Raw genomic sequence first — 22,760 nt, forward strand, 5'->3', positions numbered from 1 at the left:
ATCTTAAGCACTTGGTTTGAAAAGCTGTACTCGTATTCCCGCTCTGCTCTGAAGATCCCTAACGTATAAAGAATTACATGTAATATCTTTGGTAGAAATTAGATTTTTTCGCTATTGGAAATAAAAATGTTTATACAAAAATTCAAAGGTGGTGGAGAAAAAAAAAACAGTTCAGTGTTGCATAAAATAAGGAGCAAAAATAAACATCAACATTTACAAAACGCGTCGCAACTATAAAATACGCGTGTTTCCTTATTTGCTATTTCACAAGCCGTTAATTTTACCCTTCTCCTTGTTGGAAAGCCTGTTCACAGGCTATTGTGACATACAGTACCAGTAGAAAGAAGGCCTTAACGTCAATGTTAACACGTCTTCATAAGTCACATCACGTGACGCGCGAAAAATACTGGCGCATGAACCTTTCACGTGGCATTCACGCGCATAAGCCACGTGACCACTGGCGCAAACCATTATTCGCGTTATTCCGTTCACTTCTTGACGGTTGTCAATCAACTTGTTGCACTAGGGACAGCTCCCGTTTCGTAGCAACCACTCTGATGACGTTTTCGCTTGCTTTTAATAGCGAGACGTTTACTGTCATCCCCTGTAATACGGTCCACTGTTTATCACAAGTCATCAGCCCTCGTCCCTGACGTTATAATTTCTCACTTTTAATTTCTTTGGTGTGAGCTTAGCCTTTCCAGCAACCTTTTTAGACAGGTCTGGCCGCGGTTTTGAGGGTCTCGTTTGAACTTCCGTTCGCCTCCCTTTCAGAGCGAACACGTCACGCTCAGGCGAATCTCGCGTGGGAATGTGATCAGGTTCCAGGTCCCTCGAGATCGTGGGACGCTGAGGAGAGCTGGGGCGCGCTTTTCTCGGAGTGGGGCTTCGGAAACTTTCCTCCTCGTCCAACATCTTCCAAATTTCTTGTAACGAAGCTTGGCCCTCAGAGGATGACGTAAACAGTGGTTGATCGTAAGCTGGGGAAGACGTCATCTGATTGGCTGGTGGATGGATCACGTGACTATCTATTGGTCCATTACCTTTTGCATTCGGATCACGTGACGCGACGCCATGAGATTCCAAGATAGGATCTGGAACCTTACCATCTGAAACCAACAAATATAGTAATAAGTAAATTGTGGAAACCAGTCACTTGCACAGAATCACACCGTATATGTACCTTCCTCATACACGGACCCACAGATTGCAAGTTTGAAACGCAAGGTTTGTATAAATAAAATTGCTTAAGTTTTACATTTTAGATAATGATTCAGTGCTCGTAATTTTTGATTTTATGTTTGTTTAAACTTAGTAATCTGTTCCTAAAACTCACGCCAAGGGCTGTAACCAATCAGAGCGAATAAAATTGCTTTCCAGCCAATCAGGTACTTTACGCAATCTTTCCCGCGATATTCCGCTGGTTGCATATTTTCCCGCGCTTTTGGCAGGTTACTAATTTTCCGCCCTTGCTACCCGTTACATGATTTCCCGCGTTTTCCGATGATTACATATTTTCCTACGCTTGCCGCCGGTTACATGTTTTCCCGCGCTTGCGGTAGGTTACTTGTTTCCCGCACTTGCTGCCCGTTAAATGTTTTCCCGCGTTTTCCGATGATCACATGTTGTCCCGCGCTTGGCACCGGTTGTTTCCCGCATCCCGCTTATGTGTCCTTGTCGTCATGTTCTTCGACAACTTCCATGCCGAGAACTACAGTCTCAGTTAAGACAGGATTTAAACTACAAAAGGTAGACTTTGATTCCTTAGCAGAACAGCAAAACACTCGAATCCAAAGAAGATAGTACATTTTGCCTATTCACTGAGATTAACGTGCAGAAATCAAACTCACACTCGCCTTCATTTGAATCACTAGAACTTGAGACCACAGTGACTTTGATCTGTTCAGCGGCTTCCTGCTCCTTTTGAGCCATGCGCTGTGCAAACTGGAGCTCGTGAGAAGTGAGCTGGTACTGAAGTTTCTCCACAGCATTCAGCTGACTCTGTAGATGGTCCTTCATCTCCCCTGGGGTTTTTCCACCAGTGGCCTTTCCTGCGGGACCTCGGCTGACAAGGGGCTGCGAGGGCTGGCCAGAAATGGTACCAGGAGGAGCGCTCCTTCGGCCTCCTGAGATTTTAAATGTCGAATTAAGTGCGTTAAGGTTTGCATTTTAATCATTCTTGCAAAAAAAGTCCTCGTGATTGAAGTTTTGAATCCCGAACAAGGGTGCTTATTCAAAACAGATTCCTTATGCAAGCATGTAGGTAACAGCCTGCTATCGGAAAGTTGTCCGGTAAATTTTGTATTTTTGACCCGTGGAAGCTGAGTCTAGCTTGACAATTGGTCAGGGGTGAGAGTCAATTACATTTAATTTAAAAGAAAATCTTAGATTTCACTTTGTGAACTTAAAAACCTCACGGCTCATAACGCAGTGCCCTCTTCACGGATACCACTCCTCAGTGCTGCATGTAAAGACACGTCAGCTAGAATGCAAATGTGTTTTTTATTATTCTCTGAAAAGGCCATTTGCCAGTCTAGGGGTAATCATGTGACCAGAGAAGGAGCCAGCTTGGTCGGACAAATTTTTTCCCTTATTATTTGTTCTGTTTTTTTTGTTGTTGTTGTTGTTGTTTTTGTTTTTTCTTCTTAAATTGCTTTATTTCCTTGTATTAATAACTGTTTAATGTCCAATGTGGAAAGAGAAGTTTTGAGGAAATTTATCATGGAGCACATTAAGAGTTTCTGATTCACGTTAGCCAATCAAAAATAGCACGAGCACTCCTGGATGTTATGTCGTCAGCTTACAAATTCTTGGAGATGTTATTGTGACCTAAAAAGGTAGTGGTTACCAGGACTAATCTTACTTGAGACAGATCCAAAACGTTCTGCATTGTTTTATCGAGTGTTCAGATGCCCTTGGGACGAGGTCGTCAGTCAGACAGATTTGCCAACAAGGCTTGTATCGTTACTTACCGGTAAACTTTGCTAGTTCAGCTCTAAGTCTGTTTCCCATCTGTATGAGTTGTTCCTTCTCTTGTGACAGTCGGCTGATGCGCCTCGCCGCCGCTTGCAGTTTGCTGTGTAACCGGGCCATGTTTGATGTGGACGGTTGAGCGAGGGACACTGGGTCGAGAAAATCTTGGTCGCTTGGTTGAATGCCTTGATAAAATGGAAAACCAGTGTTAATAAACTATAATGTGATGATTAATGCTTGTGGGTTCGATAGACACTTTCGAAATTGCCGAACCTAGCAGTATTCAGATTGCGTGTTACATATGAACCTAGAATAAATGGCCCAGCTCGCCACGAGTCTCCGGTAGCTCAATAGTTGGAGCATCCGATTGGTGTTCGAGAGGCCATGGGTAAGACTCTATCATAACTTTAATTTACTTTAAAATTGATCTAAATCATCAAGTAAACAGTTGTCTTACTAGGTGTATATATTTCACTGGATTATAGTCCGGTCTGCGAAAACTAGCGGGGCAGCCGCCTCATTTTGGAAGCCACAAAAAAGGAAACCTGATAAAACTCAACTTTTTTGACCAAATTTAAGTGTTTTTCAGTAACGTTTACATCCTAAGAAGTTTTCGATGAGATTAAGGGTTTGTATGGAAAATTGTATAGGCCGCAAACGCAAAATCATTACAACGAGGTTTACGTTTAAGTGAAAAAAGTCCAATCACTGTCTTTAGACATAGCACAAAGTTTCAAGACTTTGCAAGGTACAGTGGAACGAACCTCTATATAACGTAGTCCGCGGTATAACGATCGATATTTTTCGCCCCATAAATAGTAAAATATATGGAAAAGAATTCCCGATATAACGAAACCTCGTTTTTGCGAAAAAATTTTGCCAGTCTCTTGGCCTTTCGTTACATCGAGGTTCCACTTTTGTCACTGGGACAGTAACTGACAAGCTAATGTATCGTACCTGATGATAGTTGTTTTCTCAGACGATGAATCTCATCTCGAAGTTGTTTGATGACTGCTGCTTCAGGATTGAATGACACAGCTCCTCTTCCTTGGGATGCAAGTTCAACCTTTAGAGTTGACAGCTAGGGTGGGGAGAGTAACACCAGAAAACAATCAAAGTAAGATCGCACCTCCACACTGACAAACACCGCCCTTGCTACACTAGAGGGTTTTTAAAACAAGCTGGCACCCGCGGGAGTTCCACTGCCTACTTCATGTTATGTTGCCGGTTACTTTGGCCATTGCAATCAGCTTTTGAGAAACAAGCTAAGCTTGTCACAGCCACCTACTCTTTCATTTGCCGACGCCTACTTCAAAACATTTTGAAATCCCTGCTACACTATCAGGATTCCCTGGCTGTAAAACAGTTTTACCTGACCGGAGCTGTGGCTTAATTTTTTGCACATTTTTTAGAGGTCTTTATTATTCTTTTCTTCCCCTCGAGAGTTCTTTATAAACCTCATATTGCAAGCCAAGCACACCATAAAAGTACATCAAGCAGTTTGCTCTCTCCTTGACAGAGGCTTCTTTAGCGAGCGAGGAAAATAGACCGATAAGAGGCTAGGGAGAGGGGTAAATACGCGCGCACTGAGCGGTCTCTGAGAGGAAGAAGGATTCTCCGCGCGCCTCGCCTCTATAAATTTTTCCCTTAGTTTACTGAAGGAGACTCCTGCAGAGGGGAGAAAGCAGTTTGAATTTCGATGAAAAAAAAATTTACTTGCTCTTCACTAACTTGAATATAAATTAAACACTTTTCTAACAGTTGGTGTCAATCAAGTCACCTGATTTTCCAAGGACGTGGCTTCTGCATTTCTTTCCAGTCCACTCTTGAAGTACTCGTCTGCCTCTTTCCTAGTCTGTGCCAGGTGCAGTTGCAGTTCTGTTACTCGCTGTTTGAGAGCAGTAAGCTCGTCAGCAGCTCGCCTGCTCTGCGTTGTCAGTTCATACTGCAACTGATCCAATGATAACTGTTTCTGTCGAACCTATCAAGGTAAAACAAATTATTTAGTGCAGATAAAAGTAGCACCATTGAAAAAAAAGCCAGTACTATAGAGCTTGCGTACAAACTTCATCCCAGGTTATCATTCATGCAAATATATACGAAAAGATAGATTAGCCCTGCTTTCCATTTAATTATTTTCGTTGGTGATCAAATGTCATTTGTTTCGCAAAAGAAACTCTTGGCAGTGAGACGGGAGAGATATTGAAAAGTTGCACATTTTTTTACGTTCGATGTTCGCAAATTTTCCCAATATCTCCTCAATCCCAACCATTCTTGTTCTTGTTTCGTTTATTACTTTGTCTTTTGCATTTTACTTCTTTTATTACTTTGTAAACTATTAGTTTAAGGATTTCTGTGGCAATAGAAGTTTACCTCCTCGTGTGCTTGGTTCAGTGATCCCTGAAGATGGTCCACTGTAGCTTGAAGCTTCTTTACTTGTGCTGACAGCTCCAGCTTCTCTTGACGTAAAGCACCTGATAAACACCAAAAAAGTAACAACACCTTCTCTTCCAGCAATGAATAGCTCATTTATAGACTGCATGCCGTAAAATTCTTGTTACAACGCTCCTATAAGATCGAGGCGTATAACTAGGAGCTTATATCTGAAGAGGGGGGTTATAAGGACGTAAACACCGTTTGGAAATGAGCTGACTTTGAAAAACGTTTTGACCTGTACTCTTTTACAGTAAAACCGTATTTACGGCCTTTTTCTACTTAGTACATTGTTGTGCGAGGACGTTATGGTAATAGTAAGTTAATGGAACATGGAGTTAGGGCTTATATCCCAGGGGCGGAGGGAGGATATTTTTTTTGTTAGCAGACAGAATGGCCTTTGACCGGGGGTACTATAACCGGCATTTTACGGTTTGCTTTCCTGTTAGATTCTTACCAATTGTTGCATTAAGTTCCTTGATGTGAGCTTGTATGAATGGATCTTGTGGTTGAATGCCATGTGTTAGCACTGCTCCTCTGGGAGGTTTGGCTGATTGTGACATGTCGTCCATCTGCTGTCTCAGTGTCCTGTTTTTTGATTTAAGCTCTGTGATTTCCTTTTCCAGTGACTCAACATATTCTGTTCAAAAAGGTTCCAAGAATGAAATATGAGAACAACATTTTTATAAAGCTCTAATTACAGTATTTCTAAAGAACGCCTCACAGAATTTTTCTTTGCCTCGTGTGAAGTGGTCCCAAATTTCCTTTCTAGTGCTAACGCTCAGAAGGAAATTCCTGGCAGGGTTCGTACTCTTTTGAGCTTTTGAAATTCCATGACCTTCTCATGACCTTTTCCATGACTTTTGAAAGTTTTCCATGACCTAATTTGACCATTTTTCTTGGAAAATTTCAAAAAATTATCTTGATTTCGTGTACGTTTTAACCCTTTTTCTCGCAAAAAATAACCTGCCTAATTTATTTTTCATGACTTTCCATGAACCACACTTAAATTCCATGACTTTCCAGGCCTGGAAAATGAAATTCTAAAATTCCATGACTTTCCAGGTTTTCCATGTCTGGTACGAACCCTGCCTGGGTTACTTTACAGCACTTTAAAATACCTTAAGACTTAATTCTCCACTTTCCAGCTTCTAGTAGCAGTGCTGTGTGGCACAACATTGCATTTCGCAATTGTACCCTCTTTGGAAATAGGCCTCTCAACAGTGTTACAAAATGTTTTTTTTTTTTCTTAAAAAGTGCTGTAATATTGTCTTGTTTTGCGAAACGTTTCGGGAATAACCCCTTCATCAGTCGCAAAGTTCAAATTATAACCGTTGTAGTACATGAACAAAGTGCTACACAGCAACTTATTATTTTTATCTATTTATACTCTCAACAGTGTTGCTGAATAAGACCTTATTTATAATCCAAATGATAAGAAGGAACGTTCATGCATTATAAAATCATTCCAGCTTCAGAAATTTGTGTTCTATCGCTTGTGACCCTGCCATATCAAATTTGTAAAACTTTAACAAATGAAAAATAAATAACAAAATGTTAATGAAAGGAATTTGTGACTATTGTACCTGTGGTCAGTGGCACTGAGGTCCCTTCCTCGCCATCACTGCCTTGCACCATAACAGATGGGGGCCTAGTGGCTAACTCATTACTAAGATTCTCCATGTCATGTCTCATTTGCCCAATCACCGCTCTTAAATTGGCATTCTGTGCTTCTAACGCTTTTATCTTCTCCTCAGGGGGCAGGCCTTGGAGACTACCAGTGTCATGCGAATACAATTTCTCTTGCTCTTCTTTGCTGGGTAATTGTATAGGAACAGCTAGTCCGTGTCGCTGAAGGGTTGCAAGAGCCTGGTCCCTAGTCTGAGTCAATACACGAATCAGGTCATCTCGCTGAGTCAGTTCACGCTCTCGCTCTTGGGCAAGTGCCACACTCTAATAATCAAGAAAAAGATTATAAATTTTTCATAAAGTCTTTAGACATTTTAAGTGTGTTTAAATGACAGATCGTCAACATATGTGCTTTTAAAGCTTCTCTTCAACCAACTATGTTGTTCTAGAGAATGAAGAAGTGGATTTGAGCTCCACCCCCTCCTTCCCAGGCCCCCTCCCTTCTGGAAATCCAAGTTTAGCTTCATATTTTTCTTTTACAAACTGCAGGTTAAACCCCGCTCGTTGTTATACCGTCAACTCTCTTTTAACGGACACCTCTATAAGACAGACACCTCCGTAAGACGGACACCTAGTGATGGTCCCTGCCGTTTTTCAGTCAATTTACTGTAAGCAAGCTCCCTAAAAGACGGACACCTCTCTAAGACGGAGAACAGACACTTTGAAATAATTAACGGATGAACAAATGTTTTTTATAATGTTTTGTTAGTGAAAATATTTCCAAACTTTGTAATGACCTAAAGCAGAGTTAGTCAGCGCCCTAAAAATACGTGTATACCAAACAATGAGGCTTCAATGGATTACTTCTCTGCTTACGTGTATGGGCACTAAAGAGGTCGTTTTCTACTTACAGTATTACAGTTTGTAGAAACTCTCAACTTTTGCTTTAGCAAGCGAATACGCCCCTTTTATTATTTTAGTCTTGTTGCATTTTGCGAACGTTTGTTGCATTGTGCAAATGTTTAGCTTTATTATCTCAGAATTACTGGTGTCATGTTACCTCAACGCTCTACAAGGCGGACACCTCTCTAAGACGAACAGTTGCGGTCGGTCTCGAAGGTGTCCATCTTAGAGAGAGTTGACTGTATTTGCCAATGCATTTTTTGGAGGTGGGTTTGGATATACATGTACTGTACATTTATCCTAGCCTTGCACATTTTGACTTTGTGATTTGAGCCATATATAATACTAACGGTCAGGATTTAGTCAGGCAATTAAAATGCAGGATTATGGAGCTTGAATCTCAAATTTTTATAGCTAAGACAGACTGTAATGTAGGGATCAATCCTTGTTTGTATTAGCAGTTTTTCTCATAAGTGACCCATTAGGTAATCCATACCTCATCTCTCTGCTTGGTGAGACCAGTGATCAGGTCTTCCTGCTTTCGGTACACCTCTCTTTCAGTGTCCTCACACCGTCGCTGCCAATCAACTTCAAGTTGAGCTCTGGATCTCTCCATGGAAGACTCTCGCTCCATGGCTATTGTGAGCTCCTTCTTGTATCTGAATGACAATTATAATATATAATAATAGATACCGTAATTACTTCGGTTCACAGCATTATTGAGTATAATGCAGGCGGCTTTCGCTGTAGAACCTCACTAATTATCTAAAAATTATCTTCAGGATGAATTCATCAGGGGAAGGGGAAGATTAGCCTGAAAAAGTTCTTCTTGTTTCTTTCACATTTTAATGAGGTTAAATATATTATTTAACGAGGTTAAATATATTTTTTTATTTTGTTTGCGCTGGTTTGTGCTCTCTGTTTGTGTGGCGTTGGCGTGGCTTGGTTTTTTATGTTTGGCGGGCGGCAATTTCTTTTATGGCTTTTTTTAGGGGCGGGCACCCCCCCCCCCGGCCGGCCCCCCTTTGCCCGCTTTTTCTTGGGTTTTTTTTTTTTTTTTTTTTTTCCCCTTGGGGGGGGGGGGGGGGGGGGGGGGGGGGGGGGGGGACTCCCAGTTCTGACCCTTTTCTTTTGTGGATCACAACTCTGTGTTTTTACTCTTGCTTATATTAAGTTGCTAATGCTGAAAAAAAAATTTTTTTCTATTTTTCCTCATTCCTCCACACTGGGAATCCCACCTCCCATCCTTCTTTTCCTGCCTCCACTGGACTTGTTGTGCCAGTTACACCCCTCCATACACCCCACCCTGCCCCTTCTGCTAGTTGTAGGGTTTGACTGAAAGTTATATTAATTTTACTAACCTGTCAGTGTTTTCCTTGAGTTGTACAATTTCCAACCTCATCTTCTCCTCTTGCTGTCTTAATGCTTCTAGTTCCAAGTCACGAGCTACTGTGGATCGTCCATGGTCAGCCACTTGTTTCTCAAGTCTATGTTCTAGATCAGCTATAATTCCTTGCAATCTGATAGCAAACAATCCAATGATCACACACATATGGGAGGTATAGTAAACTAATTATAGAGTGTCTATTACAAATGCTGTCTATTACATTATGCCAGTTCAAACAAAAGACATCAGGAATTTGTCAGCCACTTGTTTCTCTAGTCTATGTTCCAGATCAGCTATAATTCCTTGCAATCTGATAGAAAAATTCCAATAATCAAACAAGATGAGAGGCATAGTAAGCTAATTATAGAGTGTTTATTACAATACTGTCTATTACATTATGCCAGTTCAAACAAAAGACATCAGGAATTTGTCAGAAAATTGTCAAAATTATTACAGGCAATAAAAACTCAGTCAAGTGGCAACTATTTAGCATGGGGCACTGTAATGACTTATAGCACTAGCTTTTCCAGGAGCCTTTTACAGTTTAGGTCTGGAACAAAGATTGTGTTGTTCCGGAAAACATGGATAACTCCCCCACGGTTCAAGTTTTTTTGGCATTTGAGTTCCCCCCTCCATTCCCCTCACAAAATCCCAGAAGACCTTCATTTGTGGCGTGAATTAGGATATTTTTGAGATCCCCAACTGGCCATCTAGACAAGGAGATTTGTCAGTGACAGCTGTCCCGCTCGGCTCGTGGAAATCCTCTCGCGATATTTTCTGAAACGCTGCGGGACAGTTGTGCACATGTTAGACAAGGAGACCATCTTTATGGAGTTAAAGTTGAGCCTTTCATCACAAGCTATGCTGGAGAATAATATCACTTGCGTTTGTTTTACCTCTGAACTTCCAACTCTCTCTCCTTCCCAGCATCCTTATTTGCCCACTGAAGCCTGCGGCATTCCACCTGCTCGGTCTCTAGTTGATTCTGTAATACACGGATCTTTTCCTCTAGACTTCTTTCAAGCTCACCATGAGCCTAAACAACAGATCAGGGTAATTAGCATTATTATGTACAGTTATGTAAAACAAACTTATCCAGCGCCACCAAATTTTTTTTAAGGTAATAACAAGACAAGTTCAGAACAAAAGAATTGGAGTTTGCTCATCAACAGACCAATCACAGTAAGGGGCGAATGTAACTGTTAGTTTGACCGCATCATGCGAGAAGTGACAAAAAATGTAATGTTGTAATTGTTTACAGTAAAGTCAAACTAACAGTTAAATTTGCCCTAATTGTGATTGGTCTGCTGATGAGCAATCTCCAATTCTTTTGTTCTGAACTTGTTTTTTGACTGGCTTAAAAATATTGGGTGGGCCCGGCTGAGTTCATTTCACTGAACATACAACTGTTTTTTAAAATAATTTTTACCATCAAATAAATGTACACAATTGACAGTATTCTTGACATACTACCCAGTCGCTCATCTCAAGTTGTCATATTTTCCCCCAGCCCTTTAACCTCCATGAAATTTACTTGGCAACAACAATTAAAACCTGGGTTAATGTCACCTTCCCTTAATTCATACGTTCGTTATTGTTACTACATACCTCTTTAGCTGCAACAAGGGCCTGTTCTTTCTCCTTTGCATATCGATCCAGCTCTGCGTGTTTGTGTTGAAATCTCTCCTGCATCTTGTTCATTAGCTGATCTCAATTGTTCAATTTCTGCTTCCAATTCAGCCACCTTAGCTTTGTTCATGTTCTGTTCATCTGTTAACTGCCATTCTTTCTGTTTCAGCAGCTTTTCCAAATCATGAATGACTGTTTCTGTGTCTTCAAGTTCATCTTTTGTTCTTTCTCCACTGGCTCGGAGTAGCTCTAGTTCTTTTGTGAGCATTTTAACCTGTAAATGGAACATTCCATCATACCGGTACTTATTGATGTTGTAAGTTGTAAAATATTAAATAATCCCACATTAAAATAATTACCGGGTATGTCTAACAAAGGGAGGTAAATGTGCACTGTTCAAATTCAATGTCAAAATTTCTAGTTTTCACCACCTCAAATTAATTTAATTAGTGTAGCTATAGGGTTTTTTATTCTTTATATAACAGGGATGCAGCTAAGATTTCAAACTGGGAGAAATTTCTTTGCTATAAGCAGGTACTAGTCAAGGAAAGATCTTGAAAACAGGTTTTTTTCCTCGCTCCCGGCTTTAAATTATCTACATTTTTGTATAACATCCAATCTTACCATAAAACATTTGAAACCACAACATAGAGGAATATAAAACATTTGACATGTACAATTCAAGGCACAAACCTTTAATTCACTTGCAAGTAAGGAATTACTCAAGTCATCAGCTTTTTTTCTAAACTCATGTTCTCTCTTGCGTTGAGCATCATCAAATCCAGCCATTAACTCCTGTCTCTGAGCCTCCACATCTTCCTCAGCAGCTCTGCAGGTGAACATCAGGATCCATTTAATATCTTGTGCACTTAATAACATAGCAAGCAAACTTTGCTGTTTGTTAACCATTGGAACTCCACACTTTGTTGTCTTATATTCTTCATACATTTTAGACCTTCAGATTGAGGGTAGGCTTTCTGTTTTGAGATGTTAAAAAAAAAAAAAAAAAAAAAAAAAAAATTGAGGGTGCAGGTTATCAATGGGTAAAGCTTAAACATGGGTATTACCGCAATCACTTTGACCACTCTGCTTACTTCCTGGTGTGTTAATACAGCTATTCAAAGATGAAGTTAATTTTTAAAACTGGTTAGACTACTGGTAGTCAGTCTTTTCTCTTTATTGGGTCCGAGGAGCAGGCGGTTTTATCAGAGGTGCAAGCAAATTGGCCGATTGACGAAAAGGGGCTTGGGGCAAAATGGGGTAGCACGCACTTACTCTTGTCTTACCCAAATCCCTCCTCGCGCATCCTTAACCCTCGCTGAAGCCTTTCAATCCCTTGCAAATTCTAAGAGAAAACAGACTGCTAGCAGTCTAGAAACTGGTGAAAATTTCTTTGCTATAGGTGGGTGCTGGTAAGTTCCCCATTTCCCAGCCTTTGTAGGTGGTAAAAATACAAATTAATGCAACAGACAGGTTGTTTACCTGGCTCCCAGCTTATTGTATTCATAATTTACTGTATAAGCTTAGGCACAGTATTGAGCTTCCTACACTTAGCTACCAGTGGTGTGAGAGGACCCAGACAGTAATAATTTTGTCAACCAACTTTTTTTTTATTTTTTCTAAATAATTTTATACCTCAGCTGAACCTGTAGCTCTCTCTTGAATGACTCAAATTCCTCTCTTTCCTTGTTCACTTCATTTTCTTTGCTGAGTCTGAACTGGTTCAATTCTTGCTGGTGTTCCCTCAAACGCTATAATCAAAAGAAATTATTTGTAGCATGAAAAACTATGAAACTATTCTTTCTGTTTGTTTATCACCTATCGCAATATTTTATGAAGCAAGTAGGCTTACATTTGGGATCACACAGGTCTCTGAGAGTGAAACTGCAAGAATGATGGGGTGGGGGGGGGGTAAGAGGGAGGAAAAGGGAGGGGGGGGAGTGTGGAGCAGAAGAAAGTACAAGTCGCTGTTCTCTTTTCTCACGAGTTCACAGCTTTTGTACACTGTATTTCCCCAAATGTGAGCCTGTTGCCCAATTTTACCATACTTGTAATAATAATAATAATAATGATGATGACAATGATAGTTAACTTGTAACAGTAATCAAAATTATAACCAAACTCTAGAATCTGATTGGTCATCAACAGGCCTGATTTTAGCCCAAATAGGACAATTTATGTGCCAGTATACATGTCATGGAAGTAATTGGACTGTATACCGTAGAATTCCGGTTATAAGCCCTGGGCTTATACAAGTTCGTAAGGGTTTTTGGGTGGGCTTATAAGCGAAGGGGCTTATATTCGGGAGGGCTCATAAGCGGAAGGAAAAAAACGTTTCGAAACGAGTCTCGGGAGTGTTGATCGAAATACGTTCTTAAGTTAAAAACGCACAACTAAGCAACATTTTGCCCTGTTCAGTACTGTCATCCGGTAGAGGGGGCTATATCCGGGGGGCTATACCGGATGTTTTTTGTTTCAGGTTGATGGGCCTATAACCGGGGCATCCGTTCGTATTCATTCTCACACCTTTTTGGACTGGCACAATGGTTTTTTCGTGTACATCAAACACAAGCTCATTCTTATCACATAATCCAATTCTTCTCTATCATTCTCGTCCCCAGAGTCCAAGATCCTTCTGTCTCACTGGGAGAGACCTCTAGCCCCCGAGAGAGCAAAGTCGCCAAGATGTCACATGAGAGCCGACGGACCAGGTGTGAAGCCGGCAGGCTCGATCCCTGGCAAGACAGAAGGGTGGATTGGGGGCAATAAATGTAATCTACTTGTGATTACACAAATCAGACTCCCACTTTGCTGTCATCTGATTTTGTTAATCACTTGTATGATTACAGACAAAACTGGACTCCACTTAGTCCTATTACAATTCCCAAGTCAACACAACAAGATGAATGGCAACAAGAACCAGGCATAACTAATCGATGACATCAATGACATCAATGAAATCATTGAGTAATCAATGAGTAATCGATGGGTAATCAGTTGATTAGTCACTGATTATTGCCGATGATCAATGAGTAATCGATGACTAATCGATAGGCCACAAAATTTTTGATCATCGATTAGTCATCGATTGCATCGATCAGTCATTGATTGCATCGATTAGCCATTGATTGCATTGATTACTCATCGATATAGTCTCATGGTTGAAAAATGGAACTTTTAAAAGTATTTAATACTTATGCTTGTACACGCCATAACAATCTAACAGTTTCATGGTTACACGTGAAAAAAGTACAGAACTTGAAGTAAAAGTGCTTGCAGCTGTTTCGGTGCGTAATGTAAGTGCTTATGATGGCTGTCTCCCTAAGCCGAAGCAGTTTTACTTTGCTGACAAATGTCCACCGAACAAAATCTATAACCACGTAGTCGATTCTTGTCTCCGTACTTGTTAGTTTCATTTCCAGACTGGTTGGTTTTCCTGTTCAATTGTTTTGTTATTAAATAAAAAGTTGGGTAAAGTAAAATATTGAAATATCATCTGTATTTGTGATAAGCCCTTCACGTCTTGTTATGCCAGAAGGTTATTTGATCTTTTGTGAGGGCGTAATTTCGTCAACAAGAATGCCAGTTATAAAGCAAAATATGACTATCATAGATAAAAAAATCACAAAAAATGGTACAAGAAAGCAAGGAATGTGTCTTTTGTGTGAAGTAGTATAGTTGATGAGTAATCGATGGGTCATCGATGAGTAATCAATAGCATCAATAGGTAATCAATTACATCAATGAGTAATCGATGTCATCGATGAGTAATCGATAGGCCACAAAATTTTTGGGTATCGATTATTCATCGATTACTCATTGATCATCGCCAATAATCAATGACTAATCAACTGATTACACATCGATTACTCATTGATTACCAATTGATGTCATTGATCATCGATTAGTTATGCCTGGCAAGAAAGAATGGCATAAATATGCAACAAGAATCTAGACCTGGGATGAAATAAATTTAAGACCTGTTGGTAGTGCCTCTGTAACTCTTCTTTGGCCTTCTCCTCGTGTAACAACTTGAGTTTAAAGTCATCCAGCTGGATTTTAAGGTCACTGACTTCACCATCTCTCAAACTATTGATGTTTCTAACTTGTGAAAACAGTGCATCGTATCTCTGAAGTTCCTGGTCTCTCTCTTCTAACAGTTTCAAGTTGTACTCAAAATCCTCTTTCAACTTTCTAAATCGTAATTTTTCATTGTTAAGCTGCCGTTCGTTCTCCTTAAGTGCACTTTGCAGTGCTTTATTCTGTAGTTCTTGTGCTTCCCTCCATTCATTTTCTTTCTGTTGAACTAGTTCTTGCAAAGACGATGATGTCTCGACGGAGATGTGCGCCATTTAGATATTTAGTACCGCTCAATGCAGTAATCGCGGTGAGTGCTCTTCTTACATTTGTACGGAGATTCATAGTATTAACCAAGGAAACTGTAGAAGATAGATAAGCACTACAGCATCTCTAGTGTCAGGTCAAAACAAACAAAATGAAGCACGTACAAATTTAACTGAAAACTGCCGCCATTTGCAAATTTGATTCAAGCCCAGACCTCTAGCGCGGTAAAGACATTAGTTACCAGTTTCTATTTTGGGGACAGGGTTGGCCGGAAGACATGGTAACAAGAGTGCCAGATGAAAAAAACAAACTTTTCAGTAATTTTTCAGAAACGTTTCAATAATTCTGGCTGTTAGCATCCATGTAATAGTAAGATATTTGACGAAGGAGGGAACATTGTGCCTGGCCACATCAGGGGGTGGATGAACAGCTACTGGGGTACTCCCAAACGTGGTCTCAGATGGGGCGAGGCTCCACCTGAAAGGGGTAACCATTTCCAGGCTGTAGGCATATAGAGTAGGGATTTCACGAGTTGAATTATACAAAAGGGAAGTCAGAGATACTGTCATTTAGGTATTTAAACTGTTAAAAGGACCTTTCAAAATATCTCAAACAGACCCACCAAATGGTCCAATTCATTTAATATATTTTTTAAAATATTAAATGAAATTGGGGTTATTCATGAGAATAAAAAGAAAAGAGATTCAGTATCCCTTCCGATAGGTATGCAATATTTTCCTACGAGAGATATATGAAGGGGTGCCTTTTCTGTCGGAATGGTACATGAAGACCATGAAAGGGGAAGGGTTTAGGTCTTGGGGTAGAGTCTCCACTTTTTGTCGAGCAGCCGGCCCCTAGCCACAAAAACCATTTCTAATAGCATCCCTAGCTTAAAAATTATAATTAGTCTGGGAGCATGTGTACTCCCGTGGGCTATTTGTGAAGAAAGCAAGCCACTAGCTTAATTGTGTTCAGGGGACCTAAAATGACAAGAAAAGTGATGTTGCCAACTTTGCAACCTGCACGGAGGCATTTTAAGGGATGTTTTAAAAAATGACGTCAAAACCCCAACATGGAAACGAAGCTATGGATAAAACTGTGTCATATCTTTGATAAACACGGCTCATATCCCCGCAAATTAAAAGAATTTGTTAGGTATGCATGAATTAACGATATAAACTATTGTTTTGTGGTCACGTGATCCCTTTGACATGAAAACGAGGCTCACAGTGGTTGATCTTAAGTTGATAATTCCCGCTCAATCGAAAAAAAACTTTAATTAAAAAAAATGCGTTGTTTGTTACAAAGGTTAAAAACGTCCTTGTAAAGAAAGGTTATTTAGGAATATCACGCATTTTTCTTGTTTAGTTATCTTGCATACGAGCTGAGAAATACCACAGGCAACCCATCCTTGAGAAGAACGATTTTTTGTTGTTATGAAAAATGGTAACTACAAATAATTCGAAGAATCTGTTTCTTTTTTTTCAAATTTTATTTATCTGATGTAAATACACAGACTTGGCAAGATATAACACAGATCTTGTTTCAGCACTGTACAACGGCTGCAAATTTCGAGCTACATCTAGTAGTGGAGATAAGACATTAACAAGAGTATTAATCCCTGGGAGCGGAATTAAGTTCTAGTAGCAATCTTATTCAAAATCGCTGTCCAAATCATCATCAGAATCAGATATGTATTCGTATTCGGCTTCATCATCATCGCCATTCTCATGACCATCTCTCTCATCTTCGTCATCGCTGTCACCACCTTCAGGCATATTTTCGCAATCTTCTCCCATGTCAGAACAGCCACATAGGTCTGTGCAGCTCATTTCAGCCTTCCTACACTGGCAGCGCTTGGTAGTACATCTTTCCTTGACACATCTGCACTTCACAAGATGGATGATGGCCTCGGGTGCAGGGGGTAGTGTTGTCATGACCGGAATCCACGCCTTGTCTTCTTCTTTCCATTCCCAACCAAAGTCCTTTGGTGATGGCAAGGCTGGATTGGGGTTCCTGTCATTGTTCCATACTAGTAACTGATAGTGGGTACGAAGAATGGCCTGATGTAATGCAGCTGATGTGGGTGGAAGCCGTTCTGATTTGGCTTGCTTCTTTGTGAAGAGCCACCATCTCAATGCTTTGACTGTGGAGATGTTTGTCTTGGGAAGAAAGAACTGACAGACGAGCTTTTCAACTGCTTTCTGGGACTCGCTGCTTGGTAGATCACTTGCCCCGAGTTGTGACAATGCGTGAATTACATCTTCACTTGCTTCATTGAAAACACTCCAGCACGTAAGTTTCCCCTTGTTTGAGAATGAGCCTGTATTATCCGCTCCTGTTAGGGCATGGAAAGCTGGTAGTGCTGCTGTCTTTGTAGGGCCAAGGGCACGAACTATTGGCTGCAACTTGATCTCGCGGTGGTTCTGACCTTTTCCAGTCACAAACACTGTGTTCTGACAGAGTTCGGGATATCGCCTCAGAGAAAGAATAAAGACATCTGTGTCCGGGGAATGTATCCTGATTTCCGTCGCTCCACTTGCTGTGGCATCAAGGGCGTGCAAGACGATCTTCGTGTCCGCCTCTTCCTGGTCACTCTTCAGATATGACATATCTTTCTTGTTTCCCTTGCATTCGCAACCGTAGGCTACCACAATCCGGGTTCCATTTTGTTCTGCATGCTCAAGGGTCTTTTGGGCAAAATACTCTGCCAGCTCGTTCTTTGTGTAAGCATGGGAAAGTAGCTTCTTCATTGTGACCTTGGCGATGTGCGTGGAAGGCGTTATGCGGTAGTATACTGTATGCTGGTTCCCCTGTCTCTTCCTGCGTGTAGCTTCCTTCAGGGATGACGGGAGATCGTATCGATCAAATATGAGGCGGATCTCATCACTGTCTCCATACTTCTCAAAGATGCGGCAACTGAAGTGATCTGCGAGGTTGGAGCAGCTTTTGATCCAATCCGGCTTGTCCAGGGATTGCACCTCAGCCATCGCATCGATGATGGAAACTTTCATCCTTTGACTTGCAGTCTCTTCACGTGCTGTTCCGCTCTCATCTGTATTGGCTGTGGCTGGTGTCTTTTCCAGAATAGACATCAATGAACTCTTGGCTGGGCAGTGCAGCATTTCTCCATCTGTAGCAAACATAGATCTAGGAACCACTGTAAATTCGTATGTTCCAACAGCTTCTTGGATGTCAATCTCAGGTCGGCTTTTGCATATCACCATCATTCGTGCAAACAGGTTTCTGTCTTCTTGTAACTCTACTATTTGGCCGGCACTTGAAATCTTGATCTTCTTCCCCATTGTCTTCCATGTCTGGAGCTTTCTTTTCTTCATCGGTGACCAAAGATTGACTTTTCCAGTCTGGATTCGATCTTTGACAAATGTTTCGAACAGTTTCTGGCCAATCTCACTTTGTTTCAAAAGATCTTCCTTTACTTTGCGAGGCATTACAACCTTTGTCACAAGGTTAAAGAGATCTTTGCTCTGCTCGATAAAGGGATTCGTGAAATCCTCCATTGTTGTTACTAACTGTTCTATGTTTTTCTCTTCACGAGAAATCACAGAGGCTGACAATGTATGGTGACGGGTTCCTTCCTTTGCCGGAGTGGTCCCAGCCATTTCTTTGGCGTCTTCAGCTAGACGGGCAAGCTCAGGAGCTATGAGGAAAAATTTGGTGCGGGCGTTTGGATTAAGAGTAATCCCAACTAGTCCTCCTGAGACTTTCATCGAGCGATTTATTTGCTCTAGGGCATGGTCCGCACCCAAAGCACAGAATGGCACATCCGGGTTCTTGTTGACGGCCCAGTTACCTTTGCGGAACTCTTCGTAAATTTCTGGGTCTGATTCTGGCAGCATACTCATTTCGGCCAAGTAGAGGGGAATCATTCTTGCGTAATTTATACGGTCATGAGCGAAAAAGTACTTTGTGAACAGCTGCAACGATGTAAGATGCAACTGCCAGTCCCCTGTTCGGATTGCTCTAATGAACTGCATCATCTCCATTACCATTTGCATGTAATGTCGGAACACTTGAAATTCTGGAATCTGGCTGTTTTCTTCCTCAAAGGTCTTCATTTTCCCGATCACACTTAAGGACTTTATGACCTCTTCCATTCTTGAACTAGCTATTTCAACTTCTTTCTTGGGGCTCTTGTCACAAGCACTTCCCAGCTGCCTTGCGCATTCCTCGATTTGCCTAACCATCTGCGGATCTTGTTGAGATAAAAATGCTCTCTGGTACAGGATAAATAGGGCCTGCAAAGTGATGATGTGAGCCTCTACTCCTCTCTTGACATGATTTCCGTCGAGAATTTGCTTTACCGTTGTGGGGCCATACAGATCAGACTCCGACAAACACAAATCGATACCACTGTTCTCAATAAAGGAACCAAGTGTTCTAAGCTGGGCCATGACGACATGTAGCTCCCCAGGACGAAGGATGATATGATTTAGGTCGTTCCTTGCCATTTGAAGCTTCTTGGCAGGCTGGTACAAGCCCATGTCCAGGGAAATGACGGTCTTGTTGCCAGGACCCATAACCTTTGTAGTGATTGCTTGAGCCTGCATCAGAACGGTAAGCATTGTGCTCCACTCATGAGCCAGGGGCTGCTAGTAGAGGCGGAGACCCGATTCTTGCGACAGGTAGGGTTTCATGTACAAGAGAATTAAACCCAGACCAGACAGGTACAAGGGTGCGACCAAGAAAACCATTTTCACCTTCTACATGTGTTTCTCTCTCTCCTGTGGGAGCACGGGTCATATTACGCCCCAGTAGCCAAGCAAAGTCTTTGACCAGTGGTAGCTCACTCTCTCTGTTTAAGTCAAACGAAGAGTACGTGGGACTTTTAGGCTTGGATGGGGGATCTGGGCATTCCAGCAATCGTGTCTCAGGAAGGTCTTTTACGGAACGATCAATCTTTCCTGCATCTCCCAGCCTAAAAAAATGGAAAATGGGGAGGCGCGTCTAATATTTACTTAATCATGATCATGCACCTACAGAATGAAACATGTACTATGAAACTCAGCAAGCACGACAAAAACTAAGATATATTATGTTGCTTCTAAAAATAATATAATTAACCTGAGTTCTGGTGTGGCATCACCAGGGTCTGTCTTCTGGAAGATTGCCATTGCTGTTCCGTGCAGGGTTCTTTTCCCATCTGGCGTGTCTTCAGCAAAATCAACGTTGTCGATTGCGAAAAAAACGTGACGCCCAGGAACCACATCTGGGGGTATAAATATGCCATCATTCTGCTCCATGCGCTGGAGAACATGTTTCTCAATTTCAGCTTCCGCTCTAAGAATACGGTTATACTCAACCGACATTCCGAATCCATGCAAAAAGTTTACTATCTCTTTGCTTCTTATAGCCTGGTGAATGGCCAAACCAATTGCAAGTTGCTGTGGCATTTCTCTCGCTGTTCGTAGAACATCGGACTTCTCGTTTTTCACTTGACGATCTGTCAATGTCATTGAAATGGTACTCTGAGCTAGGCTTGTGGCACGCTTGTGCACTTCGGAGACCTTGTCATCTGTATTCAATGTAAAATGATATCTTTTAATTTGTGGACGATATACTTTTTCACAATTTGGTAAAAGGAATGTTAAATTATTATTAAATTTAGAACCCAAACATTTATTGATAAGCCATCACTTAAAAAAAAACATTTCAGCACTACATGTCGTATATGTCGTCTTAATTTAACACCTTGATTTTATAAAGCAGATTTTTACTGGTATCAAGGTGAAACCGGCATTTAACTACTGGGGATCAGCAATAAATGAGATCTTAATAAATATTAGTACCATGAAAACTTATGTTTACCTGACGTAAATGCCTTTGGACCTTGAACAACCCATCTGAAAAAGCAGTAGAGTTCCTTTGGCAAGTGCCTCTCATCACTGTCGTCAAAACAGCCTTTAAATACCCACTTTTTGCTTCTGTTGATACATTTTCGCAGCATAGCAGCAGCATTATAGATAGCCTTCATACCAGTGTCTTTAGAAACGGCCTCTTCCAACAATGCTATGGATTCGTCTCTGATCTCTTTTGAAGTGACCCGTTCTGGCTCGTTCATTCTCTTTGGTCTATGAAATTCAACCTCTGGAATTTCACTTGATATTAGCTGCTTAAGCGCTTTCCTAGAACATGATGGATCTCCCACATCATTTTCTCGCAGCACACTTATATACATTGCTTCTAGCTCTGCCATATTTAGAGGTTTGCCTTCTCTCAACGCCTTCTTTGTGATATCCAAGAACTCTACTTTAGCAGCTAACTCTCCACTATCTTGATCAGAGCTACCCTCTAAACGACGCAACACATTTGTTACATTATTCAAATAACAATTCTTGTGGTACTTTATGTCAATAGCGTGAGCATCGTTGAGGTCGACCGCCGTTGAAAGTTTTGTCAGCAATTTTGGATCTCCAAGCACCTGAATAGCAGCTCGAATCGATTGCCCTGCTGATTCTGTGCTGACAGAATGCAGAGAATCTTTATTCTTAGCGCCTGTCTCACAAAAGAAGCACAACTCTTTATCGTAGGGCGATGTTTGCGATCGCGTAAATTTCTTTTCTTCCTTTTTCCGTTTAGAACTTGTACTTGGGCCATCGACTTCTTTTTCATATCTTTCTTTAGCTCTCTTTAGCTTCCCTGCATGAGTCGCTTCTTGATAGCAACTTCTGTGCCATGATGCTGTGTTTGCTACTAGCTGTTGTGCTGTAGTATCCCGTAACTTCTCCCAGATAGCACTGTACCGAGAATCGCCATACTGGATTCTTTCTTCGATTGACTTAAGCAACTTTTCGTGTGACACGGGACTCTCGATTAACCTTTCGTCGGTTTCTTTCTGACAAATAAGACATAACTTAAAATTTAACTCACTTTGAACTCCTTTGTCTGCCATTACTTACAGATATCATAGATCAAAAAACATGGCGGACTGCTGTTTTCATTATAAAAGCCGCTGACCAGTGTAAATGCATCATACTGTTACCCAGTCTCTCAGAGTAACGTACCTGAAACCTGTGTCACCTTTTTGAACACATTTTAAACAAGAAACTATTTAAGCATTCCAGAATTTATATCTTATTATTGTTAGCTGCCATATCTTTTGATTAAACACATGAGCAGTGTTTTATTTTTGGGGTGTTAAAATAGGTTATGTGACTTTTCGTTCACTGATATTCTATCAGGTACAATAAGATGGCAGGAAATCACTTAATGAGGCAAAAAGTTCTTTTACACACATTTTTCCATAACCATCCCCTAAAGGCTTGTTGATATTTCATGCAAATAATAACAAATATACTAATTCAAGAATCGGAAATGATGCTATTCTAGGATGGGTTACCTGTGGTTTCTCTAAGCTTAAACAGGAGAAAATTTATTATAAAAACAGAAAAATGCATGATTTTCCTTAATTTTTCCATAAATGAGAATATTTAATTTTCTT

General features: G+C 40.9%; 3 protein-coding genes across 3 annotated transcripts; all 3 read right to left on the reverse strand.

Moving 5' to 3' along the window:
• Positions 1–15: 15 nt before the first annotated feature.
• Positions 16–15,580, reverse strand: LOC144631527 (coiled-coil domain-containing protein 57-like). The gene is given in 16 exon segments (XM_078489970.1): positions 16–1,109; positions 1,851–2,126; positions 2,973–3,158; positions 3,931–4,054; positions 4,754–4,954; positions 5,347–5,447; positions 5,864–6,046; positions 6,993–7,359; positions 8,435–8,597; positions 9,300–9,458; positions 10,222–10,361; positions 10,934–11,026; positions 11,028–11,228; positions 11,648–11,783; positions 12,590–12,705; positions 14,935–15,580. Coding segments are annotated over 16 exon segments (3,291 nt in total). The 5' UTR covers positions 15,307–15,580; the 3' UTR covers positions 16–636.
• A 1,050-nt stretch (positions 15,581–16,630) lies between these two features.
• Positions 16,631–19,884, reverse strand: LOC144633528 (uncharacterized). The gene has a single exon (XM_078492377.1). It carries the CDS (start codon positions 19,882–19,884, stop codon positions 16,951–16,953), a length of 2,934 nt encoding a protein of 977 aa, XP_078348503.1. The 3' UTR covers positions 16,631–16,950.
• Positions 19,885–19,894: 10 nt separating this feature from the next.
• LOC144633529 (uncharacterized) lies at positions 19,895–22,230 on the reverse strand. The gene is made up of 3 exons (XM_078492378.1): positions 21,128–22,230; positions 20,384–20,834; positions 19,895–20,237 (listed from the first exon to the last, which is right to left on the reverse strand). The coding sequence occupies exons 1-3, from the start codon at positions 22,209–22,211 to the stop codon at positions 19,895–19,897; spliced, it is 1,878 nt and encodes a 625-aa protein (XP_078348504.1). The 5' UTR covers positions 22,212–22,230.
• Positions 22,231–22,760: the final 530 nt, after the last annotated feature.

Source organism: Oculina patagonica, chromosome 12 (assembly GCF_052425735.1).
Source record: "Oculina patagonica isolate OP01 chromosome 12, crgOcupat, whole genome shotgun sequence".
Classification (NCBI taxonomy): domain Eukaryota; kingdom Metazoa; phylum Cnidaria; class Anthozoa; order Scleractinia; family Oculinidae; genus Oculina; species Oculina patagonica.

Coding starts and splice junctions, on each gene's coding strand:
- LOC144633528 (XM_078492377.1), bottom strand. CDS start 19,884: ATGCTTACCGTTCTGATGCAGGCTCAAGCAATCACTACAAAGGTTATG.
- LOC144633529 (XM_078492378.1), bottom strand. CDS start 22,211: ATGGCAGACAAAGGAGTTCAAAGTGAGTTAAATTTTAAGTTATGTCTT. Junction 20,835..21,127: donor TCCAAAGGCATTTACGTCAG/GTAAACATAAGT, acceptor CATTGAATACAG/ATGACAAGGTCTCCGAAGTG. Junction 20,238..20,383: donor GATGCCACACCAGAACTCAG/GTTAATTATATT, acceptor CCATTTTTTTAG/GCTGGGAGATGCAGGAAAGA.